The sequence below is a fragment of the Scardinius erythrophthalmus genome, assembly GCF_964197995.2.
Source record: "Scardinius erythrophthalmus genome assembly, chromosome: 11".
Classification (NCBI taxonomy): domain Eukaryota; kingdom Metazoa; phylum Chordata; class Actinopteri; order Cypriniformes; family Leuciscidae; genus Scardinius; species Scardinius erythrophthalmus.
Window position 1 is genome coordinate 18514908 of NC_138231.1, and position 20685 is coordinate 18535592.

At 43.3% G+C, this 20685-nt stretch overlaps 1 protein-coding gene across 1 annotated transcript in view; it reads right to left on the bottom strand.

Moving 5' to 3' along the window:
- traf3ip2a (TRAF3 interacting protein 2a) overlaps positions 1–20685 on the bottom strand; it is a 40519-nt gene that overhangs the window by 4659 nt on the left and 15175 nt on the right. Inside the window, exons 4-7 of the mRNA XM_081379225.1 lie at positions 4241–4358; positions 1526–1695; positions 1367–1455; positions 1186–1254 (exon numbers count right to left, since the gene is read on the bottom strand). Of these exons, the coding sequence (XP_081235351.1) occupies positions 1186–1254; positions 1367–1455; positions 1526–1695; positions 4241–4358 (446 nt within the window). The remainder of the gene's footprint in view (positions 1–1185; positions 1255–1366; positions 1456–1525; positions 1696–4240; positions 4359–20685) is intronic.

A 20685-nucleotide genomic window follows, 5' to 3' on the forward strand; every position in this document is an offset into this window, starting at 1 on the left:
GTTTTGTTCCGATCGTCCTCCGTTAACCTTGTCTAATAGGTGCTCAACTTCATTGGCCAATGGCGGCCATGTTTTTTGAGATACGCCAATGTTCTCATAGAAATACATGGCACCTTGGACCAAGACACTGCATACCAATTTTCAAGTCAATCGGACTAACGGTCAGGTGGCTATAGCCCTTTTCATGTTTTTCTCATGTTATAGCGCCACATAGTGTTCAATCGTCGCAATTTTTTTACTGTGACCCCAGATTGAACTCATACACATGTGTTCCAAGTTTAGTGAAAATATCTCATTTCATTCACGAGTTATAACCATTTTAGTAAAACTGGCTCCGCCTACTTCAAACGTTTTGGCGCCCCTTTGTGACCGTGAATTTGGAGATCGCCATTTTGTCCGTCTTGAGTCAGGGATCACAGTGGTGTGAGACACTTGAGCCTAGGACAAACGGCCTAAGAGTTATGAGCGATTTTGTACTTTTGGTTGCTGTAGCGCCACCTATGGGCCAATCGGGGTCATACTCTGATAGGTTGTCCCCAAATTGAGGCCTACCATCTGGCCAGGTTTCAAGTCTCTAGGCCTTACGGTTTGCCCTGCACGATGCGTTTTACGAATCCTTACAATTACAAGAGGGTTTCAGCACTTCGTGCTTGAACCCCTAAAAATCAGATTCCAACAGAAAGCAGAGAATATAAACATACTGGCAAATTTTGCCTGAAATTGCTCAATATTAATTCATTATTTATAGAATGTGTGTGATAATTTTCATAACAGCACTCCTGCACAGGTGATATTGCTCAATTTAACTACAGCCCAAGATTGACTACAATACTACAATCAGTGTTGTTCAAGAAATCAATTTCAAATCAATCAGTTTTTTCTTGTTTTAAAATCTAAATGAAGCACCCAGAGTAAACAAAAACTCAATTAAAGGTGGAGTACCAGGGGTAGAGTTACGAATGATGTTTAAACAAAAAGAGCAATGTTTTAATAGCATCAAAAGTCACGGTATTTACACTTTTTGGAAGAAACAATCTATGAATGCTTACAGTATTTACATGTATTTATATATTAAGCTGTTTTCTTGCTGTTACACACACATCACTTTTCAAAAACATTTCAGCTCTTTTCCTGCCACTGTAATAATAATAATAATAATAATAATAATAATACATAAATTCTTACATTTTTTAAAAAACTGTCCATCCATTTGTTGATATCCATTTCTCTAACTCTGTCTTCAAATATATCAATCTAAAAAAAGAAAATGGTATTTGTTGTTTATTATATCTAGTATACACATGTGACAAACAATAAATGTTTAAATAATAGACACTGTAAATAAGCATAAAGTAGGCAATCTTACAGCCGGTCTGAATCCTTGATTATTCAAAAAACTCACAAAGGGCATCAACTCTGCTGCAGTGTCCACAGAGTATGTTATGAAAACATCTCCTGAAAATCATAAAAGTTATATGTCAGAGTTCAAGGTGATCTGAAAATCTGTCTTTGAAGCATGACTCACTGCAGTCATCGGGAAGACTGATGTTGCGCTTCAGTGTTTGAAGGTGGCCGACAGCAGCTGGTTTGGACGGCTGGACAGACACTTCTGACATGAGCTCTCTCACAGGAGCTGTGCTCTGATGGGATGTAACGTGAGGAGGCCTCACAACAGTCGCTTGTCTAGAGATGGGTCTCCAAAGGGAAGCAAAACGTTCAGATATGTACAGTTCAGTGTGTCATAACTTAAATTAAACGTGATGATTATTTCAAACTTTCCATCATTCCTTTTGAGTTTATAAAACGGATGCATTTTAAGTAATCAGAATTGTTTTACTGCTTTGAGTTAAATAAACCTGTCCCTGTAAATTTATATTAAGTTGAAGGTTTTTGTTTTGTTTGTAATGATGACGATCACAGGGCTGGCAACCTGTAGTGCTTGACCAGTTACCCAGTGAAGCCAAGTGAATGGGTGACCTTCTGGGAAAGTTAATTAACTCAAGTTTTAAATTAGTACAACTTTATATTCACAAATAGGATGAATGCACTTAACTTATTGTCAAAATATTGACAATGAAATAAAAACAAGGTTTTTCGGGGCAGGGCTTTAGCTTCCTTAATTAAATGGACAATGATATTTTTTATTTTACTGACTTATTGCTACAGTAATTGCTATACATACGTTATGTTACATACATACTGTGGTTGTCTCTGAATTATAGCATGTACATTTAGAAAGCATTTGTAACAAAAAAACCCTGGCAATAATGTGTTTTCAGTATTCTTTCCACAGCGCTGAATGTCATGGTTACTGTGGAACACGGAACACCACACTTATATGATTTTATGGTGAAATTTATTTTTTTGTGTTAATTCAGGTGTATTTTGACCAAAAACAATGCACTGTGGCTTTAATTCAGAGTGAGCAGCGCAGCAAACATTGACTCTGCACCGAAGTGATGCCGTAATATATCAGCCTTAATATGTCGAAGGCAATGCTGCTTCTGCTCTGTTCCTGCCGTGCGCCTCTGTGTGTAGTGGGAATGATTTGTTTTTGATAATTTGTTAAAATGTGCCGCGAAAAAAATATGTGCTGCTCAAGCTCTGCTTGCATATACAGTATGAAACAGGCCTTGTTTACAGGGTACTTCTCAACAGTCAAGTTACATTATATTCCGCTTTATATAATACAGACTGTTTCAAAGCAGCTTCACACTAATAAACAGGAAAATAATAGTTTTAATGTTGCAAAATTAAACTTATATATATATATATATATATATATATATATATATATATATATATATATATAGGGCTGTCAATCGATTAAATTTTTTAATCGCGATTAATCGCATATTGTCATGAGTTAACTCGCGATTAATCGCATTTAATCGCACTTTTTTTTATTGTTCTAAATGTACCTTAAATTAATACTTTTCAAGTTTGTAATACTCTAATCAACGTGGGCATGGATAAATATAGATGCTTTATGCAAATGTATGTTTATTATTGAAACCATAGTCAATATAGAGCATAAGGACGAGACATGTTTCTAAGGTCACAGATGTTTTTCAAAGAACTTGTTCATAGACATGTAGAAAGAACAAAAAAATGCCAGGTTACCATTACTTCTCTTTCTTTGCACTGAGCAATTTACTAACACAAACATGTTTAGATTTTTGCATGACAGGGCAGCTCTTCTGAAAAAACTAAATGTACATTTTATGTAGGCTATTATTTATTAGCCTATTACATTGTAGTTTGTCTCTCTCTGTGCCCATTTTGATGAAGCTAAATTCTCAATAAAACTGTTTTCATTGGTATATTTTACTGTTTCTGTTGTCAAACAACGGAATGAATTTGAAATGGTGACTGAAACGCGACCCATTAAGACATAACCAGCTCTCCCTTCCAAGACGTTAATTTGCACAAAAATTCCGATAATCGAGCCGTCGTCTGGTGAAATCAAATTCACATAAGATAAAGACAATATCTGTGCTCTGATTTCGGCTATACTTGTAAAAATAGAGAAGCAACATAAAAGCGCTGCTCCTCCGCGCGAGACGCAGAGAGAGAGAGAGAGAGAGAGCGAGCGAGAGAGAGAGAGAGAGAGGCGCGCGCGCGCGCGCGCGTGCTGAGAGAGCAGAACCGGCGGTACCGGTAGATTCTCAGAAACTAAATAAGGTTTGGGCGCTTTGTTGAAGGGAAAAAATCGCTAAAGGGGTCTGCAATGTCGCTAAGTTAGCAACACTGTGTATCTCCATTTCTCCAACTAGGGGTTGGGCCACGGGTCAAACAGAAAATACGCGCTGCGTTAATCGCACGTTAAAAAAATTAGTGCCGTTAATATGATTTTGCGTTAACTTTGCGTTAACGCGCTAACTTTGACAGCCCTAATATATATATATATATATATATATATATATATATATATATATATATATATATATATATATATATATATATTATAATATTAATTATATTATTATATATTGTCTTTTTAAACCCTAGCTGAGCAAGCTAAAGACAATAGTGGCATTGATGTATCCATCTGTCTGACATCCCAACTCCACAAGTTGTTTTCGCATCAAGCTTTTTTTATGTTAAAAAAGCAAGGCAAATTAGTTTTGGCTACTTTAGGATATGACTACTTTAATTTTTGTTGTTTAAAACTAGAATTGATTGGTAGTTGGCACATTATGTATTGTAAATTAAAAATAAAAAAGATTTATGCAGTCACCTGTTCTGAGCATAATATCTTACATGCTCAGGTAGGGGCTGATGTAGCGGATAGTTGGGCCGTGGATAATTTGCAGGTTGCTTATGCCAGTGATATAAAACCTCTGGTGGGTACTCATCTATAAAGACAAAACACAGAATTCAATTTCTATGCAGTTAAGTTATGGCTACATTATCTGCAGAGGCTACTCATTCAGGCCCACCTGGAATCTTTGTGCACAGAGCTCTGCAGATTTCCATAGAATTGGAACACCAGTCATTCTAAAAGTTCTACACCTCCCCTGCCCTATTTAGTCTTTGTTAAATATTTTGGCAAACCGAACAAAAGAATACAGGCTTTCAAAATAGTCTCTGTGGTGATCCACCAAAATGAAAAATCTTGATGAATCACACAAACATTTTTTCTTCTAAAAAAAAAAAAAAAACAAAAAAACATCTACTGGACATTTTTTTTTATTTCACTCTTCATTGTTAGCTAACTATGGTTCCCTTTCGTCCTGGGAACTCCAACGTGTCGTCGGGGGAGTTCCCTGACGAATTGGGATCATGCTAGGGAGCCAACTGCCTTTGAGAGAATTAAAACAAGCCAATGGACATTGGCATGCGAGATTTGCATTCCGCATCCCGCCTACCAGCGCGGGTATAAAAAGGCGGAAGCGACGCATACACAATGCTTTTTGCTTTGGAGCCATCCAGTGTCTCTACGAGCTGCTGTTTTCTGCCGAAGATTTTTTAAAAAAAACGAGCCTTCCAGGAAGAACTGTCATCTCTGGTGCTGGTGTGACGGCGCTTCAGTGATGATCGCGTCCCCGCTGCCGGCTGAGTATATTTCCGCTTTAAACAAAGAGCCGTTTTCACGGCTGGTAACGGTTGAGCTTGCAGTTTCCCCGTCGTGTCTGCCGCGGTGGTCCCTCGGTGCTTCGGCACGTACAGAGTACGTTCTTCTAAAAGAGCTTACGGGTGTTTCGCGTCCTTTTCAGGATGTCGTTTCACCCGTGCGTTTCTGGATGCGGTCGACTTCTCCCTCAGGAAGATGGTCATAAACACTGCCTCTCGTGTTTGGGCTTAGGGCACGCTGAGGCAGCGTTTGTGAACGAGTTATGTTCTCATTGCGGGAACATGACTCTGGCAATGCTGCGTTCAAGACTGCGAACCCTGAAACATGGGGGAGTCCCTTCAGAATCCCCGATCTAGTTCGTCTGCCGGTTCAGTTCGGCAGACGGCTACTTCGGTGATTCCTGTTGGTGAGCGTATGAGGATTACAGTGAAGAACTTTCCGTCTGGTGAAAGATCCTCACGGGCTTCTCACTCCTCTAGTAGCTCGTTGCCATTGGCTGTCCCGGTGGAGCTTCCGGGGCCGTCTCGTGCGGTTCCGGTTGTCTCCTTCGGGGCACCGCCTGAGGATCAGATGTCGATCGCGGCATGAGGGAGAGCAGTCATCTTCTGGTGATGACTCAGCGGGTCTACCCCCTACGGGTGTGGTGGCTGGCTGAGCCGGACCCAGAAATGGCTGCTATGCTCTAACGGGCAGCCGCGAATGTCGGGTAGGGCTGCAGCTATCGATTATTTTTGTAATCGATTAATCTAGCACTTAATCGATCAATTAATCGATTAATCGGATTTTTTTTTTTTTTTTTTTTACAACCAAAACAAATAATGCATAACGAAAATGATGTGGCTGTAAAATGATCAAGCATTTGGCTTTTATTTCTCAAAAAAAAAAAAAAAAAAACAGAGGTATTTATTCTAATTCCAACATTTGGCTCCAGAACTAAGCCTATTTATTGCAATTTTTACCCATTTAGTGTTTATAAGTGCCAGTGCCAACAATTATATAACAATACAGTTAAGTCAACTTACTGTAAAACATGTATAACATGTAAAACTATGAATACAAACTTAAATAGTAATGGCCATTTGGCCTTAGTTTTGTCTTCTTAATACAACATTACAAAAAAAGGATTGCACCTTCTGCAAATTACCCACCTGAGAACAAAAATAAATGAATATAAAATATCAAGCCAAACAGGTACACAATGTATACAATTTATAAAAAAATAAATGTAAATAAAACAATTATAAATAAGAATCAGACTTTTTCAGCTGTAATCTCAAAACAAACATCAAAATGTACTTTTGTAAACTTTTATAAACCCAGCCAATATAATCACAATGAACACATCCAAAATAAAATCTTTAACATATATATAACAACTGCAAAGCGTCTAATTTGTAAACAAAATGAGTTACGCACTAAATCCAATTGCTGTGAGGTTCGGGATGTGACGTCTGTTTTGAGAGTTTAAAAATATACAAATTGTGCTGGAGTTTATGCTGGATTTAATGCGTAAATCATTTTGTTTACAAATTAGACGCTTTGCAGTTGTTATATAAATGTTAAAGATTTTATTTTGGATGTGTTCATTTTGATTATATTGGCTGGGTTTATAAAAGTTTATAAAATTGAAAGGATATATTTGCTTGGTGCATTTGGAAACAAAGCTTGTCTATTTCTAAATGTAATCGCGTGCATCGCTGATGATTATACTGTCCGTGTGTTGAAAAAAAAAAACTTAGATTAAACACACCTGTTAGGCCTGCAACAGACACACCCCAAAGCAGAGACGTTACAGCGTTGCCAGCGGCACTGAGCGGAGTTTTGCCGCTGTAGTGGACACGCACCGTTATGGTGCGTTCACACCAAACGCGAATAGAGCGTCTGGCGCGAGTGATTTCAATGTTAAGGTAATGCAAAGACGTGTTTACTCTTGCCATCGCGCCAACTAAATTCAAAATGTATCACGCACTATGGTGTGCTTCCTGAACATTGAACAACGGTCCGTGTGAAACAATCAGATTCCTGCGTGTATAGTGCGCGTCATAGGAATTTAACGAGGCTTCGAGGCAGAGTTTTTGCCTCGAGGAATTTTTGTAATCGAGTTGATCGAGTAACTCGATGAATCATTTCAGCCCTAATGTCGGGCTCGTCTGGAACCCTCCACCGGGTCCCGAACCTTCGCGGCTGGATGATTGGTGTCTCGGAGGGGGCCGTGCTGTTGCCCCACAGCCCGCTCCACTACCATTCTTCCCTGAAGTGCATGAGGAGCTGAGGAAGTCTTGGCTGGCCCCTCTGGCGACCAGATGTAGACCACCTCGCTCCTCCTTCCTCACCATCCTTGATGGCGAAGCGGCGCACGGGTACAAGGGAATCCCCCCAGTGGAGAGGTCGGTTGCGATGCAGCTGTGTCCGAAGACCGCTTCCACTTGGCGGGGTGCCCCTTCACTCCCCTCCCGCGCCTGTAGGTTTTCCTCTGGTCTGACCAGGGATGCCTACATGGCGTGTGGAGACGCCGCTTCCGCCCTGCATGCCATGGCGCTGCTGCAGGTTCACCAGGCCAAGGCACTCCATGACATGCAGGGGGGAGGTCTCGACCCAGGATTGCTGCAGGAGCTGCGTGCGGAGACGGATTTCGCCCTCCGGGCGACGAAAGTCACCGCACGTTCCCTGGGTCGGGCGATGTCCACTCTGGTGGTCCAGGAGCGGAGAAGAACAAACTTCTCAACTTCCCCATATCCCAAGGGGGCCTCTTCGGCGACGCGGTGGAGAGCTTCGCCCAAGAGTTCTCCACCGCCCAGAAGCAGATGGAGGCGATACGTCATGTCCTGCACAGGAGGCGGACTGCTGCTGGTCCGTCTTCTGTGGCCGTAGAGCCTCCGGCTGCTCGTCGCCGAGGGCGCCCTCCTGCGGCCGCTCCTCCTTCAGGTAGGGCTGTAGTCAACCAAAGAAATGCTTAGTCGACCAAAGTCCTGTCCTGCACAACGATTGGTCGACCAAAAAAAAAAAAAGACGCGATGTTTTGCATTTTGATTGAACATTTATCACTGCGACCGTTGCGTACATCAACCATCAAGGTGGTCTACGCTCCCGTCGTATGTCGCGACTCGCCTCCCACCTCCTCCTATGGAGTCAGAAGCATCTGAGGTTGCTTCGTGCCGTTCATGTTCCAGGGGAGCTCAACCGTGTGGCAGACGAGCTCTCACGGCTGCCTCCCCTGCCAGGAGAATGGCAACTCCATCCCCAGGCGGTCCAGCTGATTTGGAGTGTCTTCGGAGTCGCACAGGTAGACCTGTTTGCCTCTCCAGACACGACCCATTGCCAGTGGTTTTACTCCCTGACCAAGGGGACCCTTGGCACGGACGCCCTGGCTCACAGCTGGCCCCGGGACCTGCGCAAGTATGCGTTTCCCCCAGTGAGCCTTCTTGCACAGACCCTGTGCAAGGTCAGGGAGGACGAGGAGCAGGTCCTTCTAGTAGCGCCGTATTGGCCCACCAGGACTTGGTTCACGGAACTCATGCTCCTCGCGACAGCCCCTCCTTGGCCGATTCCTCTGAGGAAGGACCTTCTTTCTCAGAGACGGGGCACTCTATGGCACCCGCGTCCAGACCTCTGGAAACTCCATGTCTGGTCCCTGGACGGGACGCGGAGGTTCTAGGTGGCCTGCCACAGGCAGTGGTAGACACCATCACTTCCGCTAGAGCCCCCTCTACGAGGCACCTCTATGTGTTGAAGTGGAACCTGTTCGTCGAATGGTGTTCCTCCCGTCAGGAGGACCCCCGAACCTGCCCGATCAGAATCGTGCTTTCCTTCCTGCAAGATAGGTTGGAGCAAAGGCTGTCTCCCTCCACCCTCAAAGTGTATGTGGCTGCAATAGCCGCGCATCACGATGCAGTAGAAGGTAAGTCTTTGGGGAAGCACGACCTGATCATCAGATTCCTTAAGGGTGCGAGGAGGTTAAACCCACCTCGTGTTTTGCACTCTGTACCCTCTTGGGAACTAGCTCTGGTACTTAGAGCTCTTCAAAGTCCTCCATTTGAGCCTTTGTTGAAAGAAGAGCTTAATATTCTGTCCATTAAGACAGCACTCCTGTTAGCTTTGGCCTCTTTCAAGAGGGTCGGGGATCTGCAGGCATTTTCGGTCGACGAATCGTGCCTAGAGTTCGGGCTGGGCCTTTCTCACGTTGTATTGAGACCCCGGCTCGGATATGTGCCCAAGGTTCCTACCACTCCCTTCGTGGATCAGGTAGTGAACCTGCAAGTGCTGCCCCAGGAGGAGGCAGACCCAGCCCTAGCTTTTCTCTGTCCCGTCCGCGCCCTGCGGGTTTATATTGACAGAACACAAAGCTTCAGGACCTCAGATCAGCTCTTTGTCTGTTACGGAGGCCAGCAGAAGGGGAAGGCTGTCTCCAAGCAGAGGTTAGCTCACTGGTTAGTGGATGCTATCACCCGAGCGTATGAGTCTCTTGGTGAACCTTGTCCTCCCAGGTTGCACGCTCACTCTACTAGAGGTGTTGCCGCTTCCTGGGCTTTGGCTCAAGGCGCCTCGCTGACAGACATCTGTAGAGCTGCGGGCTGGGCGACACCGAACACGTTTGCTAGGTTCTATAGCCTACGTGTGGAACCTGTTTCCTCCCGAGTACTCGCTACGGCCAGTGGTGCGAGGGAATAGGTTGTGTCGGCTTGCGCCTCCGCGCACTCGGCCGGATACGTGCGTCTTTTGTATGGCGGCCAACGTTGGTGAGCCTCGTGAGTTCCTCCATCACCCCTTCGGTGCCAGGCGTGGCGGACCGACCGGCACCAGGTCTGCTACCTCTAGTAAGGAGTTGCTAGTAGACTGGGTGTTTTTTCCAGTGGTCTCTACGGTGACCCTTGATGCCACGTGCAGTTCAGCCGTGTCTTCCCCTTGACAGACTCGTTCTGTCGTCCCTGTTGAGTACGCTCCCACTTCCCTTGGATTGGGACTACCTCAGGGACTGCCATATGTTTCACTACCCCAATGGGTTAGTACATATGTGTATTCCAGGCCTTCCTCAGGCAGGCTGGGCTTCCGCAGCGTTTCCCCCTGAGTACAGGGAACGGAGACGTGTCGTCCCTTCGCCATGTTGCTGTACCTTCGCGGAGGACTGGACACTGTTCGGCTCCTCAGCGAAAAGCATTGTGTATGCGTCGCTTCCGCCTTTTTATACCCGCGCTAGTAGGCGGGATGCGGAATGCAAATCACGCATGCCAATGTCCATTGGCTTGTTTTAATTCTCTCGAAGGCAGTTGGCTCCCTAGCGTGATCCCAATTCGTCAGGGAACTCCCCCGACGACACGTCGGAGTTCCCTGTACTCAGGGAACGAGGGTTACATATGTAACCTAGACGTTTCAGTATTTGCTAAATATTCGGCTTATCAGCCAAGCTAAATATAAAGTATAAATATCCGCGTAAGGGTACATTCGGGTATAAAAATATGAAAATACTTTGTAGGGCCATAAAGTTGAGTCTTTTATCAGTAAACTTGTAATTATGAATGTGACATTTGGTCAAAAATATAAGTAAATTAATCGAATAAAGGCACTTTTCATCCTTTTTAAGATATTAAGTGAAGCAAAAAAAAAAAGAAATCCCATAAAAGTGAGAGATCTTGAACTGAAATTTCCATTGATAAATTTCTCAATTTCTTCCCACAATATAAGTCAATATAGAATGTGATTACACCAAGTACTACATGTTCCTGGATCAACATCTTTGTTGGTCCAGGAACAACATTCCAATCAACCAATTAGATTCAAGGGACAAGTTTACAGTGTTATGTCAAGTTTAGGCTTATATAGGCATGACTATGTTGAACCAGGAACATGTCTTACTTGGCAAAATCACGGTGACTGCTTCAATTTAAATAAAAATGAGGACATTTGGTAACACTTTCGATGAAGTCCATGTTTATAATGAATTATAGCTCAATTTATACTTATTTATAAGTAATTATTACTTGTCAGGAAAACAGACTCAGCGGAAACGGTAAGTAATGCAATAGAGGGCAGTTTATTAAAACAGATGCAGTGAGATGGGAATGCAGATGGTCATAAAACAACAACCAGAGTGAGAATAAATATATTAATCCAAATGGATGAGTTGCTCCACATACACCTTAGATTGCTGATGAATGGAAGGATGATATTGTTCTCTTATCTTTAAGGTGTATTCAGGAGGAACCGAAGGATAACAGAGCCAGGAGATGGAGATCACAGGAGTGGAAGATAAAAGGTAGACACAGAGGTAAGTATCCACAGATAAATAGCACATACACAGCAATCCCCAGAGTTAAATTAGCTCTGCTAAGAGAACATTTGGAAAAAGAAACAGAAGAACTACAACTGACTTCCAGCCACAGCCTTAGATGAAATCAACTGAAGATAAGACATTCAGTCTCTCAAGATCTTAGCAGAGAAGGATTAAACAACTCCACAAACAGCATTACCAGGTTCACTTATTACTAACCAGATTGACTTTATTTCAGTCAAATGGTTATATAAGTTCTTATTGAGAATTAAAAAGGTTTAGGTGTTGATGTTTTATTGAAAATGTTTGGTTACCGTTATGGTGATCAGTGTGTCTTTAGTTTGGCAGTTTGACTTTTGGCTTTTGATGTGAGTTTGTGGTGTTTGTAACAGTGTTTACAAAAACACATAATTTGTTGCAAAGAAAGCTGGAAACAATAAGTCACTTATCTTATCCATAAGTGTACCTTGACCAAATGTGGTAATTAATGATTATAGTCACCATCAATAATTTCTCGCCACATATCAGACATCCTGAAAAAAGATTTTTAAATATATTGTAGAAATTTGTTTTCTAAGACACCCACAGACAACACGAATCAGCATATGAATCTCAACAATGGTGACGTGCTAACCCTAACCATTTTTGGTCAGGAAACTTTTTTATGAATTATTTTACTGTACGATGCTGAAAACTACATCACCTGATCATCTTTGTTTGTAGCTATCTTTGCAACAAATTATGTGTTTTGGTAAACACTGTTACAAAGACCACAAATTCACATAAAAATCCAAGAGTCAAACTGCCCAACTAATGCTGGGTACACACCAAAAGATTTTTTACATCTTATAAGATTTTCAAAATGTGATAGACCACAAACATGAGGACAAAAAATCCTAGATTTAAGCGTTTTGCTCCTATAGTTTGTGGTGTGCCATGATGTGACAAAGACAGCACACCACACACGAACAGATTTTCAACCAGAGTCTCGACTGTAAACACAGGAAATCTCGCAAAGACAAAGACAAGTCTCGGGAAATCTCCCGAGACTTCAGAATCAGCATGGCGGATGATATGCAGGAAGAAATTGCGATGATAGTGTTTGGAATGATTTTCACAGAAAATTCACGTGAAAAAAAACATTGTACCCACCATTATATATAACCTTTTATACAGAAATATATTCATTCTTTATTGTCTTTATTTATTATTTATTGGATTTATTGTCTCTTTAGAAAAAGTTATTTAATCCCTCTATAGAACCTCACTGAACCCTTAACACTCAGCTTCCTGCAAGTGTGTGTGTGAGAATGACCGTGTCTTCCATCATCTCGCTTTCTGATTGGATATTGTTTTGTTTCACATAATACTCTCCAGAACGTGCGCGCATTTGTCCTCGGAGTTCCCCCCACACATCAGGATTTCTGATCGTAAATATTAAACATGTTGAATATTTACGATTCGCGATCGGGGAGGCTTCGACGTTAAAGACATCGTCACTTGCATCGTTAGTCCAAGTGACTCCAGTGGCTCAATCTTAAGTTTATAAAGCGACGAGAATACTTTTTGTGCGCAAAAACAAACAAAAATAACGACTTTATTCCACTTTTCATTTCCTTCTCTCTGGGCCTCGAGTCTTTTCACGTAGTGGAATAGCGTAGCGCGTCTGTGTTGCACGTCACCACGTATCACACACATGACCCGCGTCGGCCAATAGTGAGCCTACGTGGTGACGTGCAACACAGACACGCTACGCTATTCCACTACGTGAAAAGACTCGAGGCCCAGAGAGAAGGAAATGAAAAGTGGAATAAAGTCGTTATTAGTGGTGCTTGCTGAAAGCAAGGCATCACTATTGTTATTGCTCATACTTATTATTAATGGTGCTTGCTGAAAGCAAGGCATCATTAGTGTTCTCTTGCATACTTATTATTAGTGGTGCTTGCTGAAAGCAAGGCATCACTATTGTTATTGCTCATACTTATTATTCTTATTATTATTATTATTATTATTATTCTGGACAAAGTTTGGCGCGTAACTCGCCCCGCACTGTTTGTCACAGACCCATGAATGAGGTGTCAAATCGACCGGCTCATTGAGGAGAGGTGTGCTATGACTTTTATCGGGGATCGGGGGTGCGGTGTTCACCCCAGGGGCGAAAAAGCGGCCCAAAAAGTTCCATTGACTTAACATTGCGACGAACTTTGAGCACTCATAGCTCTGAGCGAGGATTTCGCAGAAACGTGTGATTTGCCACATTTGAAGAGGCTGACAGGCTCTGTAAGAACATACCTCACAATGGGGTAAAAGTTGCACCCCTGGGGGGCAGGAGCGTCCCAAAGTTGCCCCATTGACTTACTATGGGGAAGGAATGTCCCGTGAAACACACATGCTTTTCCTACTATGGTAAATTGCATAGGGATTTTGTAATGAACGTAGCTCTGGATCACAGTATCATAGAGACAAGGGGGTGGGCTCATTTTACTCAGACGACCAATCAGTCTCTTAGGATCATTGTGAAGCTATCAAGCCACGCCCTAGCAACCATTTAGAGCACCTTAGCAACAAGTCCCATAGACTTCCATTGAAAGAGTTCAAAGGGATATCTCCGGACTGAATTGTCATAGAAACTAGAGGGTGGTCTCGTTTGACTTGGGGCACCAAACAGCCAATCATGAATCACCTCAACTCTTCCTAGCCCCTCCCTAGCAACCATTGTCGAGCACCTTAGCAACCAAAATCCGAGAGGGATATCTTACATTCTGAAAGTCACAGAGGCATGGGAGTTGGTTTATATCATTCATAGTGACAAGAAGCCTTTGGAGTTTCATCATTGGCAGCTGCCAAGCCACTCCCTAGCAACCAAACAGAGTACCCTAGCAACCAAAATTCAAAGAGGGATATCTTCCATTCTGAATGTCACAGAGAAATGGGAGTTGGTTTATATCATTCATAGTGACAAGAAGCCTTTGCAGTTTCGTCATTGGCAGCTGCCAAGCCACTCCATAGCAACCAAACAGAGTACCCTAGCAACCAAAATCCAAAGAGGGATGTCTGCCATTCTGAATGTCACAGAGAAATGGGAGTTGGTTTATATCATTCATAGTGACACAAAGCCTTTCAGTTTCATCATTGGCAGCTGCCAAGCAAATCCATAGCAACCAAACAGAGAACCCTAGCAACCAAAATCCAAAGAGGGATGTCTTCCATTCTGAATGTCACAGAGGCATGGGAGTTGGATTATATCATTCATAGTGACAAGACGCCTTTGCAGTTTCATCATTGGCAGCTGCCAAGCCACTCCTTAGCAACCATTGTCGAGCACCTTAGCAACCAAAACCATAGAGGGATATCTTCCATTCTGAATGTCACAGAGGCATGGGAGTTGGTTTATATCATTCATTCTGACAAGCAGACTTTGCAGTTTCATCATTGGCAGCTGTCAAGCAAATCCATAGCAACCAAACAGAGAACCCTAGCAACCAAAATCCAAAGAGGGATATCTTCCATTCTGAATGTCACAGAGGCATGGGAGTTGGTTTATATCCTTCACAGTGACAAGAAGCCTTTGCAGTTTCATCATTGGCAGCTGCCAAGCAACTCCATGGCAACCAAACAGAGTACCCTAGCAACCAAAATCCAAAGAGGGATATCTTCCATTCTGAATGTCACAGAGGCATGGGATTTGGTTTGAATCATTCATACTGACAAGCAGCCTTTGGAGTTTCATGATTGGCAGCTGCCAAGCCACTCCTTAGCAACCAAACAGAGGACCCTAACAACCGTTTATCAAGACCCATGTCTCTGCATCAGAACATCGTATAGAGATGGGGGTTGGCTGTTTTGTTTTGGTTGGGAAACAGTCTGTAACTATCACCATGGTAACTGAATTCACACCCTAGCAACCGTTTAGAGCCTCCTAGCAACCATATTGCAACATATAGAAGCCATATTTCAGCTCCACAACATCGTACAGACATAGTTGTTGGCTCGAATGCAATCATGTACAACACCCTAGCAACCAAGTGGAGAGTTTTGCCACTGCAAGCACCACTTCACATTTTCTTCAGGAAATGTACATTCTAGTTCTTCTTATTATTATTATTCTGGACAAAAGTTTGGCGCGTAATGCGCCCCGCACCGTTTGTCACAGGCTCTTGAGTGAGGTGTCAAATCGACCGGCTCATTGAGGAGAGGTGTGCTATGACTTTTCTAAGCGATCGGGTGTACGATGTTCGCACAGCGGACGAAAAAGTGGCCAAAAAAGTCCCCATTGACTTTACATTGGGAGTTCTAAAAATATTTGAATCCCAACTGCCGTTTTCACACACACAGACTCCAAAGGGCCTGACACCCCTGCATCTCTCCCTCTCTCTCTCCCTCAGAGGATTTATATTATCAAGCAGCCAATAAGTAATGGCCTAAAATCTTCATAGCTACACCCTAGCAACCAGTTTCAGCACCCTAGCAACCACTAAGAGCTCCCTAGCAACCACCCTAAACCAAAAAAAAATAGTTTTTTAATTTTTTTGTATTTTTTAACGCAATATTACACTTGTGGCCTTGCAATATTGCTCCATGCTTGTGCTTATTCGGCCATAGGCACGAGGCCGTAGGCCGAGTGCCGTACTGAAGGCACTCGTTATTAAAGATTTTAATAACTCTATAAAAACTCCATAGTAACCATCTTTGACAACTACCAACCACCTAGTAACACCATAGCAACAAAACAAATACCTTAGCAACCATCCTGAACACCCTAGCAACGTCTAGAAACGCTCTAGTAACCATCAAAAATACCGTAGCAACCCCCCAGAACACCTAGCAACTGCCTAGCAACCACCCAGAACACCCTAGCAACTGCCTAGCAACGCCCTAGCATCCACCCAAAATACCATTGCAACTGCCTAGCAACGCCCTAGCAACCACCCAGAATACCCTAGCAACCGCCTAGCAACACCATAGCAACCACCCAGAATACCCTAGCAACTGCCTAGCAACCACCCAGAATACCCTAGCAACCGCCTAGCAACACCATAGCAACCACCCAGAACACCCTAGCAACCACCTAGCAACACCATAGCAACCACCCAGAACAGCCTAGCAAACACCTAGCAACGCCCTAGCAACCACCCAGAATACCCTAGCAACCGCCTAGCAACCACCCAGAATACCCTAGCAACCGCCTAGTAACACCATAGCAACCACCAAGAATACCCTAGCAACTGCCTAGCAACACCATAGCAACCACCCAGAACAGCCTAGCAACCACCTAGCAACGCCCTAGCAACGCCCTAGCAACCACCAAGAATACCCTAGCAACCGCCTAGCAACCACCCAGAATACCCTAGCAACCGCCTAGCAACACCATAGCAACCACCAAGAATACCCTAGCAACTGCCTAGCAACCACCCAGAACACCCTAGCAACCGCCAAGCAACGCCCTAGCAACCATTTAGAGCCACATATAAACCATATTGCAACATATAGAAGCTATATTTCAGCTCCACAACATCGTACAGACATGGTTGTTGGCTCGTATGCAATCATGTACAACACCCTAGCAACCGAGTGGAGAGTTTTGCCACTGCAAGCACCATTTCACATTTTCTTCAGGAAATGTACATTCTAGTTCTTATTATTAATGGTGCTTGCTGAAAGCAAGGCATCATTAGTGTTCTCTTGCATACTTATTATTAGTGGTGCTTTTTTAAAAGCATCACTATTGTTATTGCTCATACTTATTATTCTTATTATTATTATTCTGGACAAAGTTTGGCGCGAAACTCGCCCCGCACCGTTTGTCACAGACCCCTGAGTGAAGTGTCAAATCGACCGCCTCATTGAGGAGAGGTGTGCTATGACTTTTCTAAGCGATCGGGTGTACGATGTTCGCACAGCGGACGAAAAAGCGGCCAAAAAAGTCCCCATTGACTTTACATTGGGCATTCTAAAAATATTTGAATCCCAACCGACGTTTTCACACACACACCACTCCAAAGGGCCTGACAGCCCTGCGTCTCTCCCTCTCTCTCTCCCTCAGAGGATTTATATTATCAAGCAGCCAATAAGTAATTTCCTTAAATCTTCATAGCCACACCCTAGCAACCAGTTTTAGCACCCTAGCAACCACTAAGAGCTCCCTAGCAACCACCCTAAACCAAAAAAAAATTTTTTGTACATTTTTTTGTATTTTTTAGCGCAATATTACACTCGTGGCCTTGCGATATTGCTCCATGCTTGTGCCTATTCAGCAATAGGCACGAGGCCGCAGGCCGAGTGCCGTACTGAAGGCACTCGTTATTAAAGATTTTAATAACTCTATAAAAACTCCATAGTAACCATCTTTGACAACTACCAACCACCTAGTAACAAAATAGCAACTACCAAAAATACCTTAGCAACCATCCTGAACACCCTAGCAACGTCTAGAAACGCTCTAGTAGATCATAGAAACACCAAGGTGGTCTCGTTTCACTCAGGGCATCAAATGGCCAATCATGAATCACCTCAACACTTCCTAGCCCCTCCCTAGCAACCATTGTCGAGCACCTTAGCAACCAAAATCCTAGAGGGATATCTTCTATTCTGAATGTCACAGAGGCATGGAAGTTGGTTTATATCATTCATAGTAACAAAAAGCCTTTGCAGTTTCATCAATGGCAGCTGTCAAGCAACTCCATAGCAACCAAACAGATTACCCTAGCAACCAAAATTCAAAGAGGGATATCTTCCATTCTGAATGTCACAGAGGCATGGGAGTTTGTTTATGTCATTCATACTGAAAAGCAGCCTTTGGAGTTCATCATTAGCAGCTGCCAAGCCACTCCATAGCAACCAAACAGAGTACCCTAGCAACTATTTAGCAAGACCTATATCTCTGTATCAGAGCATCGTATAGAGATGGGGGAAGGTTTATATAATTCAATATTGACAAGAAGCCTTTGGAGTTTCATGATTGGCAGCTGCCAAGCCACTCCCTAGCAACCAATCATAGTACCCTAGCAACCAAAATCCAAAGAGGGATATCTTCCAGTCTGAATGTCACAGAGGCATGGGAGTTTGTTTATATCCTTCATAGTAACAAAAAGCCGTTGCAGTTTCATCAATGGCAGCTGTCAAGCAACTCCATAGCAACCAAACAGATTACCCTAGCAACCAAAATTCAAAGAGGGATATCTTCCATTCTGAATGTCACAGAGGCATGGGAGTTGGTTTATGTCATTCATACTGACAAGAAGCCTTTGGTGTTTCATGATTGGCAGCTGCCAAGCAACTCCATAACAACCAAACAGAGTACCCTAGCAACCAAAATCCAAACAGGGATCTCTTCCATTCTGAATGTCACAGAGGCATGGGAGTTGGTTTATATCATTCATACTGACAAGAAACCTTTGGAATTTCATCATTGGCAGCTGCCAAGTAACTCCATAGCAACCAAACAGAGTACCCTAGTAACCAAAATCCAAAGAGGGATATCTTCCATTCTGAAAGTCACACAGGCATGGGAGTTGGTTTATATCATTCATAATGACAAGCAGCCTTTGGAGTTTTATGATTGGCACCTGCCAAGTCACTCCCTTGCAACCAAACAGAGGACCCTAGCAACCAAATTCCAAAGAGGGATATCTTCCATTCTGAATGTCACAGAGGCATGGGAGTTGGTTTAAATCATTTATACTGACAATCAGCCTTTGGAGTTTCATCATTGGCACCTGCCAAGTCACTCCCTGGCAACCAAACAGAGGACCCTAGCAACCGTTTATCATGACCCATGTCTCTGCATCAGAACATCACATAGAGATGGGGGTTGGCTCTTTTGTTTTGGTTGGGAAACTGTCTGTAACTATCACCATGGTAACTGATTTCACACCCTAGCAACCGTTTAGAGCCACCTAGCAACCATATTGCAACATATAGAAGCCATATTTCAGCTCCACAACATTGTACAGACATGGTTGTTGGCTCGAATGCAATCATGTACAACACCCTAGCAACCAAGTGGAGAGTTTTGCCACTGCAAGCACCACTTCACATTTTCTTCAGGAAATGTACATTCTAGTTAGTGGTGCTTGCTGAAAGCAAGGCATCACTATTGTTATTGCTCATACTTATTATTCTTATTAATGGTGCTTGCTGAAAGCAAGGCATCATTAGTGTTCTCTTGCATACTTATTATTCTTCTTATTATTATTCTGGACAAAGTTTGGCGCGAAACTCGCCCCGCACCATTTGTCTCAGACCCCTGAGTGAGGTGTCAAATCGACCGGCTCATTAAGGAGAGGTGTGCTATGACTTTTATAAGCGATCGGGGGTGCGGTGTTCGCCCCAGGGGCGAAAAAGCGGCCAAAAAAGTCCCATTGACTTAACATTGCGACGAACTTTGACCACACGTAGCTCTGAGCGAGGATTTCGCAGAAACGTGTGATTTGCCACATTTGAAGAGGCTGACAGGCTCTGTAAGAACATACCTCACAATGGGGTAAAAGTTGCACCCCTGGGGGGCAGGAGCGTCCCAAAGTTGCCCCATTGACTTACTATGGGGAAGGAATGTCCCGTGAAACACACATGCTTTTCCTACTATGGTAAATTGCATAGGGATTTTGTATTGAACGTAGCTCTGGATCACAGTGTCAGAGAGACAAGGGGACGGGCTAATTTTACTCAGACGACCAATCTGTCTCTCAGGATCATTGTGAAGCTATCAAGCCACGCCCTAGCAACCATTTAGAGCACCTTAGCAACAAGTCCCATAGACTTCCATTGAAAGAGATCAAAGGGATATCTCCGGACTGAATTGTCATAGAAACATGGGGGTTGTCTCATTTGACTCGGGGCAGCAAACAGCCAATCATGAATCACCTCAACACTTCCTAGCCCCTCCCTAGCAACCATTGTCGAGCAGCTTAGCAACCAAAATCCAAAAAGGGATATCTTCCATTCTGAATGTCACAGATGCATGGGACTTGGTTTGTATCATTCATAGTGACAAGAAGCCTTTGGAGTTTCATCATTGGCAGCTGCCAAGCCACTCCCTAGCAACCAAACAGAGTACCCTAGCAACCAAAATTCAAAGAGGGATATCTTCCATTCTGAATGTCACAGAGAAATGGGAGTTGGTTTATATCATTCATAGTGACAAGAAGCCTTTGCAGTTTCGTCATTGGCAGCTGCCAAGCCACTCCATAGCAACCAAACAGAGTACCCTAGCAACCAAAATCCAAAGAGAGATATCTGCCATTCTGAATGTCACAGAGAAATGGGAGTTGGTTTATATCATTCATAGTGACACAAAGCCTTTGCAGTTTCATCATTGGCAGCTGCCAAGGCACTCCCTAGCAAC